The sequence below is a fragment of the Zeus faber genome, assembly GCF_960531495.2.
Source record: "Zeus faber genome assembly, chromosome: 13".
NCBI lineage: Eukaryota > Metazoa > Chordata > Actinopteri > Zeiformes > Zeidae > Zeus > Zeus faber.
This window is the reverse complement of record NC_137198.1, coordinates 14,319,003-14,334,546: the sequence shown is the minus strand read 5'-3', so window position 1 is coordinate 14,334,546 and position 15,544 is coordinate 14,319,003. Positions and strand designations below refer to the sequence as shown.

Sequence of the window (15,544 nt, the reverse complement as noted above, 5' to 3'; positions counted from 1 at the left end):
ATACTATACACACCAAAGTGTTTTAACTCTGCCGTGTTAAATCTGTGATCTTGAGTCACTTCATATAAAAATTAAAAAATATCGCAAGTGTGGCATGAACCTGCAAATGGACTTATTCCGATCAATTAAAAGTCAGAAAGAGCAACGGATGTGATTGTTTATGCTTTTTAATGTAGCTGCTGCAATAAAGGTTTTGAATCATTTCAAATGGGACGGTGAAGAGCGTAAGAGCAGGACAGACGTGACACCGGTATCTGCAGGTGCAGGGGGGGGGAAGAATTTTTTTTTTAATCAGTTCTCGCTGTTCAAATCACATTGCTATTATCTACAATTCTGATGTCACTGAAATTCATTATACAAAATGAAAACCTTTTAAAAGAACACCCCTTGTCACCCCCTCCCTCCCCCGAAACTCAAAAAACAGAAGGATGCAGCGTTTTGTCAATTTCCAAGAACATCTTATAAAGGAAAACATTATAACAAGGTTATGCTAAAGAAAGTGTACAATATGCACACTTAAGGAAAGTACAAAACAGAGACGCTATTTCTTTAATGAGAGGAAATCAAGACAGTTTTGTGTGAATTTCATATGAAGTGGCTGTTAGGGTATAAATAAATGTTCAGGTGCACATCCATGAATTTATATCTTCACAAGAAGAAACTTTATGCCCTTTCCTTCCAGGTACAGGGCAGGAGGTGGGGACAGGTAGGACTTTGCAAGAGTTTCTTGGACTCACACACGCGCGCGCGCGCACACACACACACACACACACACACACACACGTATCAAAATGTTTTCAAAAGGTTGTTTCCCTCTTAAAACCTTTTTTTTTTTCTCTTAAGAAACAATACAAAGGGGACTTCATATGTCGCAACAAAGCAGGGCCAGCCATCGTCCGTCGGGGAATGGAGAGAAAGCGCCAAATCCTTCCGCGTGTGTGTGTCGCTGGTCGACAGCGGCCGTTTCACTGGTTGTTTTTCGCTTTGGCGTGTGTGAGGATGTGAGACTTGAGGTTGGTCGACTGAGCAAACTTCTTGTTGCAGCCGTCAAAGGGACAGACGTAGGGACGGTCTCCAGTGTGGATACGAACGTGTGTGCGCAGGTTAAAGTCCAGAGAGAACCGCTTGCCACAGCCCTCAAACGTGCACTGGAGACAAAAAAAAAAAAAAAAAAAAAATGCAGTTGTCAAATCACCGGTCAACAGGACGGCCACTTTGGATATTCACGAGTATCGGCCCCAGCCCGGGCACAAACAAACAAAAAAACATGAAAACACGACCCCACCTGAAAAGGCTTCTCTCCCGTGTGTACAAGTTGATGTCGCTTCAGTTTTGAGCTTTCCACGAAGGCCTTGCCGCACTCGGCGCACACGTGCACCCGCGGCCCGTGTGTGTGCAAGTGCTTCCTCATCGCCGAGTTGTCCCTGAACATCTTGGTGCAGCCCTGAGGAGACGGAGCGGAAGCGGCTCAGAACCGACACAACTCATCACTTCCCGTTGATTTCGGGGTGGTCTAATGTTTTAAGTCCAACAGACAAGACAAGCTTATATTCTTCCCAACAAACCCTTCAACAATAATACCAATAACAATAATTTATCCAGTGCATGGTATTGTGTATTTGACTATTTTATGTTTACTTCACTTTATTCTAATTTTTCTCCCAGACTGTTAGTTGTTTTTTTTTTGTGAATGGTCTGCAGTGTAACACATTAAACATCACCAGAAGAAATACCTACTAAAATAACAGTTTCTGATTTTATCTAAATTTTCATGTCATCAATTGACCAAAACTCATCTAGGTCCCAGCATTTCCGGGTTTTTGACGGGGAAAATCTTTTGAGGTCCAAGATATTTAAATCTCTCCGGTCATCACGTCCTCTGAAATTAATTCCATCTAAGCACAATTTGAATTAGAATTGAATGACGTTAACTGATGGGACTTACTTTCGAATATTCAATAAAAAATATTATACATCTACATGCCTTGATGATGCCATTCTCTATATAGCCTGCTTATCAAATGTTTTTTAGCTCAATAAACAAAGATAATATTTGTCTGGGACATTGAAACCTTCCAGGACACGTTGACCAGCACCAATTCTTTCTCGGGGGGAAACTCTGCTCGGCCCTTCATATCATTACACTGATAGATTCAAGAGCTTTATTGACAGTATACGACTGTCACACTGTGCAATGCAAGGTTAAGATATCACACTCACCTTGTGTGGGCAGGCTATCGTTCTCGGAGCATCGTCTTCTTTAATCTTTCTTGGCTTCATTCTAGGTTAAATCCAAGGAAAATAAGTTCTATGTAACACTGATGTTTTACACATAAATCAACAACTGTGCTGGATTAATACAAAGGACGGCTACGGACTTAACACGTTATTCAGCAAGTATCGCAATTATAATTATACTATTAATTGTTACTATAAAATGCTTATATATATATATATATATATATATATATATATATATATATATATATATATATATTCATTTGATATTTCCATTACGTTGTTTAGCAAACACGTCCATCCAAAGTGACACGTAATAATTCATAATAATAAGTTGTAAGCCTCATACATATACATAAATTGATACAGGAGTCGGTGTTAATCCAGACACCAAGTGAGCTGAGTGGATGAACAGGTTGGAGTCCTGACGTCAACGAGGACAGTTCTACACATTCTTTAATGGGAGAATTCCTCCCCGGGGATCAAATTAAGTGTTATTTTAAGAACACGCCGCAACCCACCGTGCAAACTCGGCCAGCTGCTTGGGATCCGACAGGTCGATGCCCGGGATCCCCCCCGGAGGCAGCTTCTTCCCCGTCATGTACTCTGAGTAATCCGGGGGCGAGTTCTCCCCGATGATCTGCTCCTCGTGGTCGATGTCCTTCTTGTCGTCTGGGCCAGAGGGCGGAGATCACAACAATTATGATGATAGTAATAATAATAATAATAATAAAATTCATGACTCAGCCAATTTCATTAAATCTCGAAAGGTAAGAACATTAACAATAAACTGAATAACACACTTTGTAGATATAGACTGAGCGAATTCAACACCGAATGAATACACAGTGATGGCAACACAGTTATTTCATCTCACCGATCCAGTTTGTGACTCAAGTTACACGAGTTAACCATAAAAAATGTGTTGCATGAGTAAATATGACAGGAACCAGAGAGTTCAGTTTAATTCACCCAGACAAATAAAAATGAGTCAATCACGTCTCTTATATATAAAAATTTTTATATATATATATATATATATATATATATATATATATATATAAAAATTTATATATATATATATATATATATATATATATATATATATATATATATATATATATACACACACATACATATACACACACTTTTTTTTAATGGAAAAATTTAATGATAAATGGTTGTGTTGAAACTAAGACCACATAAAAAGACGAACATCTTTGAAGGCGTTATGTTTGTAAAACTAACTTGAAAAGATGTTTGTTGTCACACAAAAATAAAAAACATAATAAAATGGAAGGTGAACGACGGGACTAGATCTCATTTATTTACCCGCACGAACTGATTCTGGTGCCGAACTTGAATAAATATATGGATATATAATAATTTAATAATTAATAATAAATAATAATTTCATAAAGTTGGTTGAAATCAAGACCCCCACAAATTCAAATTGAAGACTAATTACTACTGCAGACACCCTGAAATATGAGGCCACGCATAAATATAGTTGTGTGCTATAAGTTACGTCAATATATGTTGTTGCTTGTATGGATTCGAATGCACATATTTGCGAACACATCTATGAGCTTATTATTATTATCATCATCATCATCATTATTACTACTTGTTTTTCATTTATTCTTTGTATTTGTGACGAATGAAACGTGTTGAATCTGAGTAACTTCCGGTTAGCTTAGCTACTTTAGCTTATCTGAGCTAGCGTAGCTCCCAGCGTGACCCTCCCCCGCCGCTGAACTGCGCCACAGCGGCCTGCTGCCGCAGCCAGCAGCGCTCCCCCACTCGCCGCCATCTTCCCCGGCCCAAATAAACGCCATTTTTTCGGGCCGCCATACTTTTCCAGACCGGGGAAATATGGCGGCGCCCATCGACAGATAAAACATGGCTTCCCATAAAAACAAAAACATTCCAATTTGACTACCGGCGCTTCGGAGTTTGAAAAAAGTTCCAACGCCGGCGGAAGGACGGCGCCCGCCCGGGGCCTGAGCCCCAGGGTCCGGGCGCCGAGAACAATGCAAACGTGCACGTAGGAACTCAACCCGGATCGCCGCGCGACTTACCCGATGCCCACATCGTGACGGAGAACTCCCCCTCCAGAGTCTTGATCTGGACCTGTTTCTGTTCCCACTTTCTGCCCGTGTCCGCCCCGGTGAGGTAGCTCTTCTTGCCCGCCCTCTTCCCGCCGCCACCCTTCTTGGAGCGCCCGGCCGCCGAGGAGCTTCTCCCGGCCACCGCCACCAGAGTCTGCTCCATGTAGTCCTCCTCCACCGCGGGCACCGGGACGGGTATGAGGATCTGGTCCTCGAAGCCGTCGTCCGTGTGCAGCTCGGAGTCATCCTCCTCTCCCACCACCTCCTCCCGGGTCTGCACCAGGATCACCTCCTGGTGCTGGTGGTGGTGGTGGTGGTGGTGGTGGTGGTGCAGCGGGTCCAGCGGCTGCAGCGCGATCAAGGGCTGCTGCTCGTCGTCTTCCACCACCGTCGTCTCAATGGTTTCCACTTCGATCTCGTGCAGCTCCACTATTTCGGCCGGCATCTCCGAGCCGTCCGTTTCTATGTAGAGGGTGTCACCCGACGCCATGTTGAAACCCCCTATTTTGACCCAAATTCAAAGTGCTTCGCCCCGCGTTCCCGTCTCGCCGACTCAGCCTTCCTCCTTCTACAACTCTACGCCGCGCTGCTCTCGTCGCCACTACGCTCCGGTTCGGCGTTCTCGCGAGACTTGGACCCGATACCAGGACCTAGTTTAGATTTTCTTTTTTTTTTTTTTTTTTTTAATAATAATAAATAAATAAGTAAAAATGTATTTGTAACTTTTTTTTTGTAATCAATTCTATATTTCTTATGGAAAAATATTTCCACATAAATGTAAATATATAACTATGTTTATGCTATATATACTGTATAAATATATATATATAAAAATTCGACCAACAGGCTACAAAACGAATTAACCTTTGTAAAATGCATAATATCTTTGTTTAATATTGTACCCCTATTGCTCTGTATTCTGTATTCTGTTAATAATAATAATAATAATAATAATAATAATAATAATAATCGTCTGTCTTCTATGGTCCGTTTTATTGTTTTATTTATTATAATAATTATAATAATAAATACTCCGCCACGAATCTACACGGTTCTCTACTCTCGTTGCCACGCCGCTCCACCTCGGCGTCAACGCGAGATTTGGATACGTTCACTAAGCCGTGGATAACGTTTACAATCATTTTGCTTTATGTGGCAAATGTGTCATTTTTATTGTGACTCATGTGAACCATATTTATTCAATACATTTCCACGTTATAAAATGTGTAACATTATACTATAAAATAGTATAATAAAATACTACAAATATAAATATTTAAAACAAACCGTTTTGTTACTGGCACCATACGAAATATTTTTAATTCTACAAAAAAAAAAAAAAAGCTGTGAGACAAATGAAGATATTGTTCAAAAAGCGGCGTGGCTGGAAGAACCAACTGGGCTAATGTTAATATATCGATATATCAATTAATACCAGCTAATATCTGGAATGTGAATATCACATAAGATATTAATTTAAATCAAATCAAATGATGTATTTGATAATTCATTATCATTTATTTATTATATTATATTATATTATTATGCATAATCATAATGCAGATGCACGGTGAGACGTCCTCTCTCGGTGGGAGGAGCTCCTCGTCACACCTCCACCTTCAGCTGCATGTCAGTGGGTGTGACCCGAAACTATGCAGGTGGATATAGTCCGCGCAGCCCGTCGCCCTTTGCCACACCACGAGGACAGAAATGGGCAAGACAGGTGGAAGAGGGGACTTTGAATGGGTCTACAATGACCAGCCTCACACTTCCAGGCGGAGAGAAATATTGGGTAAGACCACTCAGCAAATGGAAAGTAGTCAGAAGTCATTTGAATTAAAAACTTTTTTTTTTTTTTTTTTTTTTTTTGAAAGCAGATCCAACAAAGATTTTTTTTTTGTCACTCGGGCCAGAGTTATAACGTGATAGCCGGTTGAACCTGTTACGAGCTGTTGCTAGACAGGCCATCAGTAAACAGTAGACGTGAGATGGGTAGAGTGCTGCGTGCCTGGGGCTTGACTGATAAACCACGTTTACATATGTTGTGGCCGTGTTGGTATAAATGTTCCCGCTGACAAACGCAAGATGCAATTTCAGTTTTCTGAACTCCTTTTATTTGTTTTTCTTTAAAATCCTTTATTGTCGTTATGCTTTTGATTGGTGAATGGGAAGAATGTCGTGTACTCATATATAAAAATAAATAAATAAATAAATATATAAATATATATATATATATATATATATATATATATATATATATATATATATATATATATATATATAAATAAAAAACTATCAATCATACAAGAGTTGGGGTGTGCCCATAACTGGATAAGATGAAATAACTAATAGATAGTCAAATGAATAAGTGCTCATTTCAAGATTGTGGTAGACATCTGAAATGCAACATCGGGTCTCACTTTCACGCTTTAACAGTTGAACTTTCTTCTTTTGACTTCAGTGTGACTTAGCCACAGGATCCCTTAAGCACTGAATGAATTGCTGACGAAATGTTTGGAATATTATTCAATTACCAAACGCTCGCGTCTGGGGATGTGTCTGGTGGAACCGTGCGTTGGCGGCAGGTGCGGCTGACACGAGGCCTCCGGGATCACCAGGTAACACGACACATGCCCCGCGCGGCGCAAAACCAAATACAATGCGGGGCTTGACAGTTACGAGGAGGTGGAGGAGGGAGGTGGAGGAGGGAGGCGGAGGAGGGAGGCGGGGCCGGAGAGACTGCGCCGAAGGGAAGGAGCCCGAGGGAGCGATCTCTACCCCCCCCCACCCCACTCCACTCCACCCCCAGTTTGCGTGAAGCAAATATTTGTTGTAAATATTTGTTATTCTCCCCTCGCAAGATTTGATAAAATGAAATAATAATAATAAAAAATAAAATAAAATAAAATCTCAGGAGTTTCCAGAAAGGGGGGGGGGGGGGGGGGGGGGGCACCGGTGCTTGACCGGTATCACACCGGGCCGCCGCCCAGGCGTGGATGAAACATGTAGGAGGTGATTACGGTGACCCCTGAATTATTAAAGACCCTTTGTTATTATTATCACCCAGAGAGAGAGAGAGAGAGAGAGAGAGAGAAACCACTGGAGGGAAATTCAGGAGCGGAGCGGGGAACACACACTGAAGGGTTTTTCTGATGGAGTTTCTCACCATTTCTGATTTGTCATGTATAAAAGGCCTGCTCAACTTTTTTTTTTTTTTTTTTTTTTTTTTTTGTTTTAAATTTAAATTGATTTCAAATTCTACAAATGTTTTATTGGCGTCGTACATGTATAGATGATAGAGTGTGGTATATGCAGACTAAAGATTTTTCTTCAGGCGGATGAACTATGATTAGCTGTGGCCCTTTTCAATGCTGGTCAATCATTGACCTCAATAAAAAAAACTTTAATTGCACAGCACACGATTTGATCCTAGCTTTGAGTCACTGCATCCATTATTAAAATTGACTTATTTGTTTATTTTTAGTGTATTTATTTATTCATTTATTTATTTATGCGATGATGTAATAGTTGTGACAAATTACTTTTCCCTGTCATTGTGAAATTGGAATGATTGCCCCCCCCCCCCCCCGGGTGTACAAACATGAAGGCCTTGCAGAGGCGGCTTTCTTTTTATGATGCCTGGTTACTTATTGAACTTTATGCTCGGTGGGCAGGTCCACACCGCCGTAGAAGTGGATTTACAACCCCCCCACCCCCGGAACAAAGCAACGTATCATGTAACGCTAAAGTTGTTGCTAAATTGGGATCGGTTTTGTGAGGAAAATCTTACACAGCCATTGTTTTAACTGACTTATTTCCCCCCCGATCAATCTCACATTTCGGATGAACGATGCTCATAGAATACTGTGAAATTCCGTGCACACTCGGTCCCGGGTAATCATTAACCGGATGCAAAGGGTTTCTCCTGCCACGCATGCCGGAAATCCTCATCTGGCCGGTTCAAACCTTTTGTCACGAGCTCAGACTCCCGTTGATACACAAGTCAAACAACATCTGCCTAGATACGAACAGAGTTGAGAAGCAGGGTTTGCATAAGTTTGCATTGGGGCATTTCCAGGTGGATCCATGTTCAGCCCTTCACTGTTTCATCCTTCCTCTTGCCTTTGGCAACGCAGGCGTTTCCGTAACCACTGAGCACCTACGCCGGTCTACAACCTCACATCTTCCGAGTGGATGAAGTTCTAATCTCCACGGCTCAGTGCAGCTGTATTTGTGCCGACTGATGCGGGTGAAAGGCTCCCCTGTGAATTATTTAGGTCACAGATCCCACTGTGAGTCACGTCCCAGAACAAAACAACACCTTTGCCAATTAAAAATAGACCGTCAAGGTGGTCCTGCCCATGGGGAAGGCATGAAGAAGCTGCTGACATATTGCAACGAGCTTGGTTTGGTACTGGAGGTATTCCTCTATGACTGGGGACGCCAATCCAAGTTCATTTTAATTGGATATTAGTTAACGGACACAGGCAAAATGATTTGAAATGCTGATTAATGGCAGAGCACAAGTGGGGGAAAAACTGGATAAAATGCATTGTTTGCGACCATTTTCTTCTTGTTATGACCCACAGTATAAGACTGTCTGACAATCATGAGTTTCCCACCTTTGAAAAGGAGATTTAAAGGGGGCCTATTATGCTCCTTTTAACCAAGTTAATATCGCTCTCTATGGTCCCCAAAACATTTTTTGTTTTGTTTTGTTTTGTTTTTCCAGAAAATACCACTTAGATAATGCATTCTAACGTGCCTCTAAACCACCCTGCTCCAGGACGGTCTGTTTAGTGGGTGGCGCTTCCCTCCGGAGGCCCGTGGTTCTGTGAGCCACTTCCTTTCCACTTCCAAGTTTGAGCTTTACTTCCTCGTTCCGTCGTATTTAGTCCATAAACTCTCACTGATTTCACATTATCAATCCAATCTGTTTCTGAACACATTTTGAGGCGAGAAATAAGCGATCCAGTTGCTGAATCTCCACTCATATTAGATCGACCAGGCCTCGTTTAAAAGTTTGTTCCAACTTTCGTTGCAGACACGGCATGCAAGGATTTATTGTTTCAGCTCAGAAAATGAAATAAATACATCCACAATAAAAACAAACTACTTTTATTGGTTTTGTTTGGAGAAAAGCACAGTGGATCGCGCGACGCAGTCTAGTCTTATCTACCAAATACTTTTTGGGGTTTTGTTTTTAGAAAGAAACACACAGCATAATAATTTGTTAAATACCTACATTTCCGCCGTCTGCAGGTTCTTCGCAGACAATTGTTCTTAATTCCTCTTTCTTTTAAAAGATTTGTGCTGGTCTGCGAAACGAACAGAGCAGTTCCCGGCGGCGCTTGTTATAATCTCCAGCCGTGGGTGGTGTTACTCAGATGGAGGCTGGTTCTAATTCTACTGAGGCCCCAAGTAGGAAAGGGCTGCAGATCCAAAGGGGTTGTTTCACCACATGTTTTTGGAAACAGACAGCTCACAAAAAACTGACTGGGTTGTCTTATTTCACAGTTTGCATGTTAGTAGGCCCCTCAGAGACCCAAATGTATGTGCAAAATGTATCTGAAAAAGTAAGTTTTGCATGAGAGGTCCCTGAACTTTTAATATTTTTGATTATGCGTATATATATTTTTCGTTATTCTTGCCATATTTTTGCTAGTTTTGCCCTCCAACATTTTAATAAGTCCTGTGTTGGAAAACAGGGAACCTGCGCTTTAACTGAACCACCTTTGCTTACTTTATCATATTTGAATGTAAAATCATAACCATACTAAATTTCACTGAAATTGTTATTTCTCCCCTCTCCGTCCATCCTTCTCCTCTCCACAACCTCCTTTATCTCCCACCATGTCCTTGTCATCCTGCCTCTCTTCTCAGCCAAGTACCCAGAAATAAAGACCCTCATGGGTCCGGATCCCCAGCTGAAGTGGGTGGTGTCGGGCATGGTTCTCACCCAGCTCCTGGCCTGCTACCTCGTCCACGATCTGTCCTGGAAGTGGATCGTCTTCTGGGCCTACGCCTTCGGAGGCTGCATCAACCACTCGTTGACCCTCGCCATCCACGACATCTCCCACAACGTCGCCTTCGGCAACAAACTGGCGAAGTGGAACCGCTGGTTCGCCATGTGGGCCAACCTCCCCATCGGGCTGCCGTACTCCGCCTCCTTCAAGAAGTATCACATCGACCACCACCGCTACCTGGGAGGGGACAAGCTGGACGTGGACATTCCCACGGACATTGAGGGGTGGTTCTTCTGCACCCCGGCCAGGAAGGTGCTTTGGCTCTTCCTCCAGCCGCTTTTCTACGCCCTGCGCCCGTTGGTGGTCAACCCCAAACCGGTGTCCCAGCTGGAGGTCCTGAATGCCGTGGTGCAGTTCACAGTGGATTTCCTTATATACTACCTGTGGGGACTCAAGCCTATTGTTTACCTCATTGCGGGAAGTATCCTGTGCATGGGGCTGCATCCCATCTCCGGACATTTCATAGCCGAGCATTACATGTTTCTGAAGGGACACGAAACATATTCTTACTACGGATCTCTAAACTGGATCACGTTCAATGTGGGGTATCACATGGAGCATCACGACTTCCCGAGCATACCTGGCAGCAAACTGCCTCGGGTAAGTGCTGATAATCACTCATTTGAACTAAAATATACTTTCCTAAACTTGAGCGGAGCGAAAGAAAACAAAACCGTGTGTAAACAAAAAGCTCCCTTTTATGAATTTTGCATTGTTCTATAGAGAGCATATATCGATCCGATGAGGACAGGCTTTGTGAATGATTAATTCCAGACTTTTGTGCAACTCCAGAGTTACACCAAAGTTCTAAAACCATATATATATATATATATATATATATATATATATATATATATATATATATATATATATATAAAAATGTGTTGTAGGTGTGATTTTTAAACAACTTTAAATCGAATCCATTTTGAAAACGAAACAACCTACGGAACGGCAGCATCTTTAGTAGCACTGTCCCCTATCAAATACGACTGTTTTTAAGAAATAGTCCAAAACATAAAATAAAACAGGTACTTCACAAAAGTGTACTAGTGTCAGGGTGCGTGTGTGAAAACACATTTCCAACGCCATTAGGAAGCATTGTCTTCGTTTTAACACCGTGCCTGTAGGAACATAGTGCGCACGAGCCGCCGCCTCTATGTACTTTCATGTCAACCAATCAAAATACTGGAAATCTTGGCACTCTCAACCTTTGTACTTGCTTTCCCTGTTTGGAAAAAAAAAAAAATCACAGTTAATCTCCGATTGATCCCTGTCTCCCTTAGACAATGGGATGCTTTTGGCAGGTCGGGTGAGGAACAAAAGTGAATCACCGATTTGCTTTTTGTAGTATTTATTTCCTCCACTTCCTCAGACTAAGGCGTGACTTTCTTTCGTCAACAGGTGAAGGAAATGGCAGCAGAGTATTACGACAACCTGCCTCAGCACACCTCCTGGACCCGGGTGCTATGGGACTTTGTGTTTGACGACAGCATCGGCCCCTATGCCAGAATCAAACGGGAATACAAACTGGTCAAGCAGGAATAGATCAGCGACAGATCGGGGATCCCATTCGAACATGAACGTGCGTTTGTGTCATCGGTGCCGACGGCTAAGGACAAACAAACAACACGACCAAAAAAAAAACTAAAAAAAACAAAAAAAAAACGCCCACCTGGGCACTATTTAACAGAATCCTTTCTTTCTCGAGAACCCCCTCGCCGCCGTCTTTCGTCAACTTTGAGGCGCCGATTGATCTCGTTTTCGAGTCCGTACGGAGTCAAAACGGATGGATTGTAGTTGCGTGCTGTTGTGCGGTGGATGAATATACATTTGATTGAATGTAGTGTTTTGAGTACGCCACAGGCCCCCGCTCGTGCTCCTTCTCTCGACACGACCGGATAGAATATGGCTCTGATTTATTATAAGATGTGAAAGGTCAGCTTTTATTTTTGGACAGGACACTTAGGGAAGGGAAGAAAGAGAAAATGAGCTTTTGGTTATTCAACATTTACAACCTATTTAATGTATTGTTCCCCGGTTTTCCTGCAGATGCAATATGTCGTCTACATTGAAGTGTTTTTTTTTTAATATTATTTATCAATTTGCAAGGAATAATAATTATGAAATAGTTAGGCTACTCACGAGGCCTCTCTGGGCTGCATGCTGCTCGGGGGCCTAAGCAGCACTACTTGAGCAATCCAACGGACAGAAGTTCCAGATGTTAGAATAAGAGATTTCACAGAACAAACCCTGACATCATCCAGACTGACATCACGTAGTCCCAGACCTTGGTGTATTGTATTTTACTACAATACATCCGTTCTGCAGCACAGTGTGCAGATGGAAAAAAGCGGCAAAACGTACCTCTGTGTACGCCGGAGCCTTTCCCCGTCGGCGACGCCGCGTTCCGCAGCTTCCAGCTCCGAAATCTACGTGACTTGTACACCAGACGTTACGTTACAAATGAGTTGGAGGAGCGTTGTGGTGGTTTAAAATTCAAGCCGCGTGTGTGAAGAGACTTTTTTTTTTTTTATTTTATTTTTTTTTAAATAGGGATCGTTCCCAGGAAATTCGAGTACACGAGGTGTCGATTAGTCGTGTCTCTTCCGGACGCCTTGTACCTTGTCGCACAGATAAGCGCTTCTGTTTAAACTATGACTTGAAAAGCAACACGGAGGAAGAAATTCCTCCTCCCACACTCCAAGCATAAAGAAGCGCGATGTTGCTTCCAGACAGTCCATGAGAAGAAACACAGCCAGACGCCCTGTTGATTGTTTACAGGTATATTGTTCTTGTTTGAATGAATTTACTTCCATGTTTTGGGTCTGCGCGTCTTTGCGAACGGATGGAAACGGAAAGAATGCCACCACCAATATTAAACCAAATCTTGTTTATCGAAACCTCTTCCGTCGCCTTTCTTACTCATTTGAAGCCGTATAACATTCACCCGTTGCCAGAACAAAACCATTATATTTTCAAACAGCTACCATTTGCAAGTTTAACTTTATTCATATATAGAAAGGGGAATCCTCATGTAAACAAACCACTATGGTAAGCGTGCCACCAGTGACTTTTTTTTTTCTCATCTTATTTTTTTAAAATCAAACCAAAAAAAAAAAAAAAAAAAAAAATTTTCAGTGAAAGGGTTTCATGCATACTTGATAGGTTCACAACGCATAGGGTGACTAATAGTTACAACTACATGTTTTTCTTCATATCTAGGCAAAAAGAGGTGGCACATTTACAGTTATGGGCCTGTTTTGTGAACGATCCCCCCCCCCCCCACCCCAAAGAAGTCCGCCGAGGGGTCTGACGCACCCGAACCGAACGGAGACGATGTAAAGATGTTCCTTCATCGTGCTGGAGTTGTACAACAAACCATATGTTAGATCTTCTAGCCTAATCCTTGGGAGGGGGGGGGGGTCGTCTTGGGAATTTCTTCCGGTTCAGACAATAAAATCAGCTCTCTGATGTTCAACATTTCTTGAAGGAAAAAAAAAACCACAAAAAAAATAAAAAATAAGAGTTAGATACACAATGCTTATATGAGCGAGGCCGTTATGAGGCCGTCTGAAAAACAACCCGGCTTGGGGCAGGTGAATCTGCAGCACCGCGTTTGCCAATATTGTGCTTCCATCATTAAATAATTTGGGGATTAACTGAATAAAATAAACAAAAATATAAAAGGCTGACAAAGTGTGTGCAAGGTTTTGTTTTTTTTCTCCTACGATCAATAAAATAATCATTGTCATTAATAGCAACGTCATCACAGTTTTTTTTAAATAAAACAGTAAAAACTTAGAAAATGATTTTTTTTTTTTTTTTTTTTTTTTTTTTTAAACGACTCGGATTGAACAGAGAACAGAGCTGCAACACTGGGCTGACTGAGTCGAAAGGTGCACAGAGAGGACCACAACACCAAACCCAGCACGAGTGTCCATCCGTTGAGAAATCCACCTCCGCCTCGATCCCTGACGCACTTCCTCCGTCCAGTTCATCAGTCCGTCCTCGTTTCCTTCCCGTTCGTTGCCAACGTCACTTTCCGCTTCGCTCCCACCAATCCCCTCTCTTCCCCTCCGTTTCTCCTTCTCCTCCTTCTTCCTTTTTATTTTGCTGTCCAGCAGACTCTAAATGTTGGCACAACGTTTCTGTAACTTGCATCATGGCAAACTGTTTGAGCAGGCGGTCACAGAAAAATTGAGAGAACATTTCCCGGGTCCTCGTGTCTGTGCATCCTGCATGTCCACGCTCTCTCCAGCTGCTCTCCTCGTCCTGCCGTCGCTCACAGGAGATTAGGAAGTCCCGATTCTGCCGATCTCTTGTCTAATGGCTGCAGAGGAGACGGGGAGGGGGGGGGATTTTTAAAAGCAGCTCTAATCGTGCGTGCAGGGTTTTGCATACTGATGAACGGTGGAATCGGAAAACAATGCAAGGTCATTCAGGAAAACCAAGCACAACTCCGTTCACAATCACAAAAAAAAATAAATACTCTGTTTATTCTTTTTTTCATTACAATAGAATAATGTCCTCACCGAACTATGATTGACGAGCATGTTCTATGATTTTATGAATTGCACCACATTGTTTTATTTTCTGTAACGGCGGTAAATTATTTCTCGTAAAAAAAAAAATAGCAACAGTATCGCTTACCGTGAATGATTTCATCTTTCACCTTATGCAACTCACGTACGACCTCGTCCAGGATCTCCTGCGATAAAGACAGATGTGTTAGTGTCCCCCGGAGGTGAATGAACCCTTTTAGGGGCGATGCACCCGAGTTTAATTCGCTGCAGCGGCGTGGGCCGACCGACCTGCTTCATCCTGTCAAATTCTGTGTCTGCGTCACTTGTGCTACCGATGGGCCTCACTCTGCAACGCAAAACCATGAAACACATGACATCGCATAAAAACAAGTAATAGCAAATGCAGTGGTTGATTTCAGACGAGGCTCCGCAGCTAAACACTTCGGACAGATATTTAACACCGTTTGCACCGACCTAGACACAAGGGAGGACTTTTCTGTAGAGTTGGATCGCTCCCACGGCTTCTTCACAGCATCTGGTGGAGCAAGTCCAAATATTAGAGTGGCGCACACACTTCAAAAAAAAGTCAAACATTTGAACATCTAGTTGGACCAAAGAAAGGCGTTTTTATTTTAGGGGGAGAAGC

General features: G+C 42.3%; 3 protein-coding genes across 3 annotated transcripts in view; 1 reads left to right on the top strand and 2 right to left on the bottom strand.

The window, feature by feature from the left end:
• Positions 1-217: 217 nt before the first annotated feature.
• On the bottom strand, positions 218-5,191 carry yy1a (YY1 transcription factor a). The gene is made up of 5 exons (XM_080012901.1): positions 4,320-5,191; positions 2,760-2,910; positions 2,221-2,281; positions 1,286-1,444; positions 218-1,148 (listed from the first exon to the last, which is right to left on the bottom strand). Exons 1-5 carry the CDS (start codon positions 4,837-4,839, stop codon positions 966-968), a joined length of 1,074 nt encoding a protein of 357 aa, XP_079869027.1. The 5' UTR covers positions 4,840-5,191; the 3' UTR covers positions 218-965.
• An 868-nt stretch (positions 5,192-6,059) lies between these two features.
• Positions 6,060-12,226, top strand: degs2 (delta(4)-desaturase, sphingolipid 2; the record flags this gene model as incomplete). Its single annotated transcript, XM_080013005.1, has 3 exons — positions 6,060-6,141; positions 10,233-10,975; positions 11,777-12,226. 3 exons carry the CDS (start codon positions 6,060-6,062, stop codon positions 11,918-11,920), a joined length of 969 nt encoding a protein of 322 aa, XP_079869131.1. The 3' UTR covers positions 11,921-12,226.
• Positions 12,227-12,344: 118 nt separating this feature from the next.
• Positions 12,345-15,544, bottom strand: part of evla (Enah/Vasp-like a) — a 33,654-nt gene continuing 30,454 nt past the window's right edge. Inside the window, exons 11-14 of the mRNA XM_080011957.1 lie at positions 15,373-15,433; positions 15,187-15,244; positions 15,026-15,083; positions 12,345-14,705 (exon numbers count right to left, since the gene is read on the bottom strand). Coding sequence (XP_079868083.1) covers positions 14,668-14,705; positions 15,026-15,083; positions 15,187-15,244; positions 15,373-15,433 — 215 coding nt within the window. The 3' untranslated portion in view covers positions 12,345-14,667. The remainder of the gene's footprint in view (positions 14,706-15,025; positions 15,084-15,186; positions 15,245-15,372; positions 15,434-15,544) is intronic.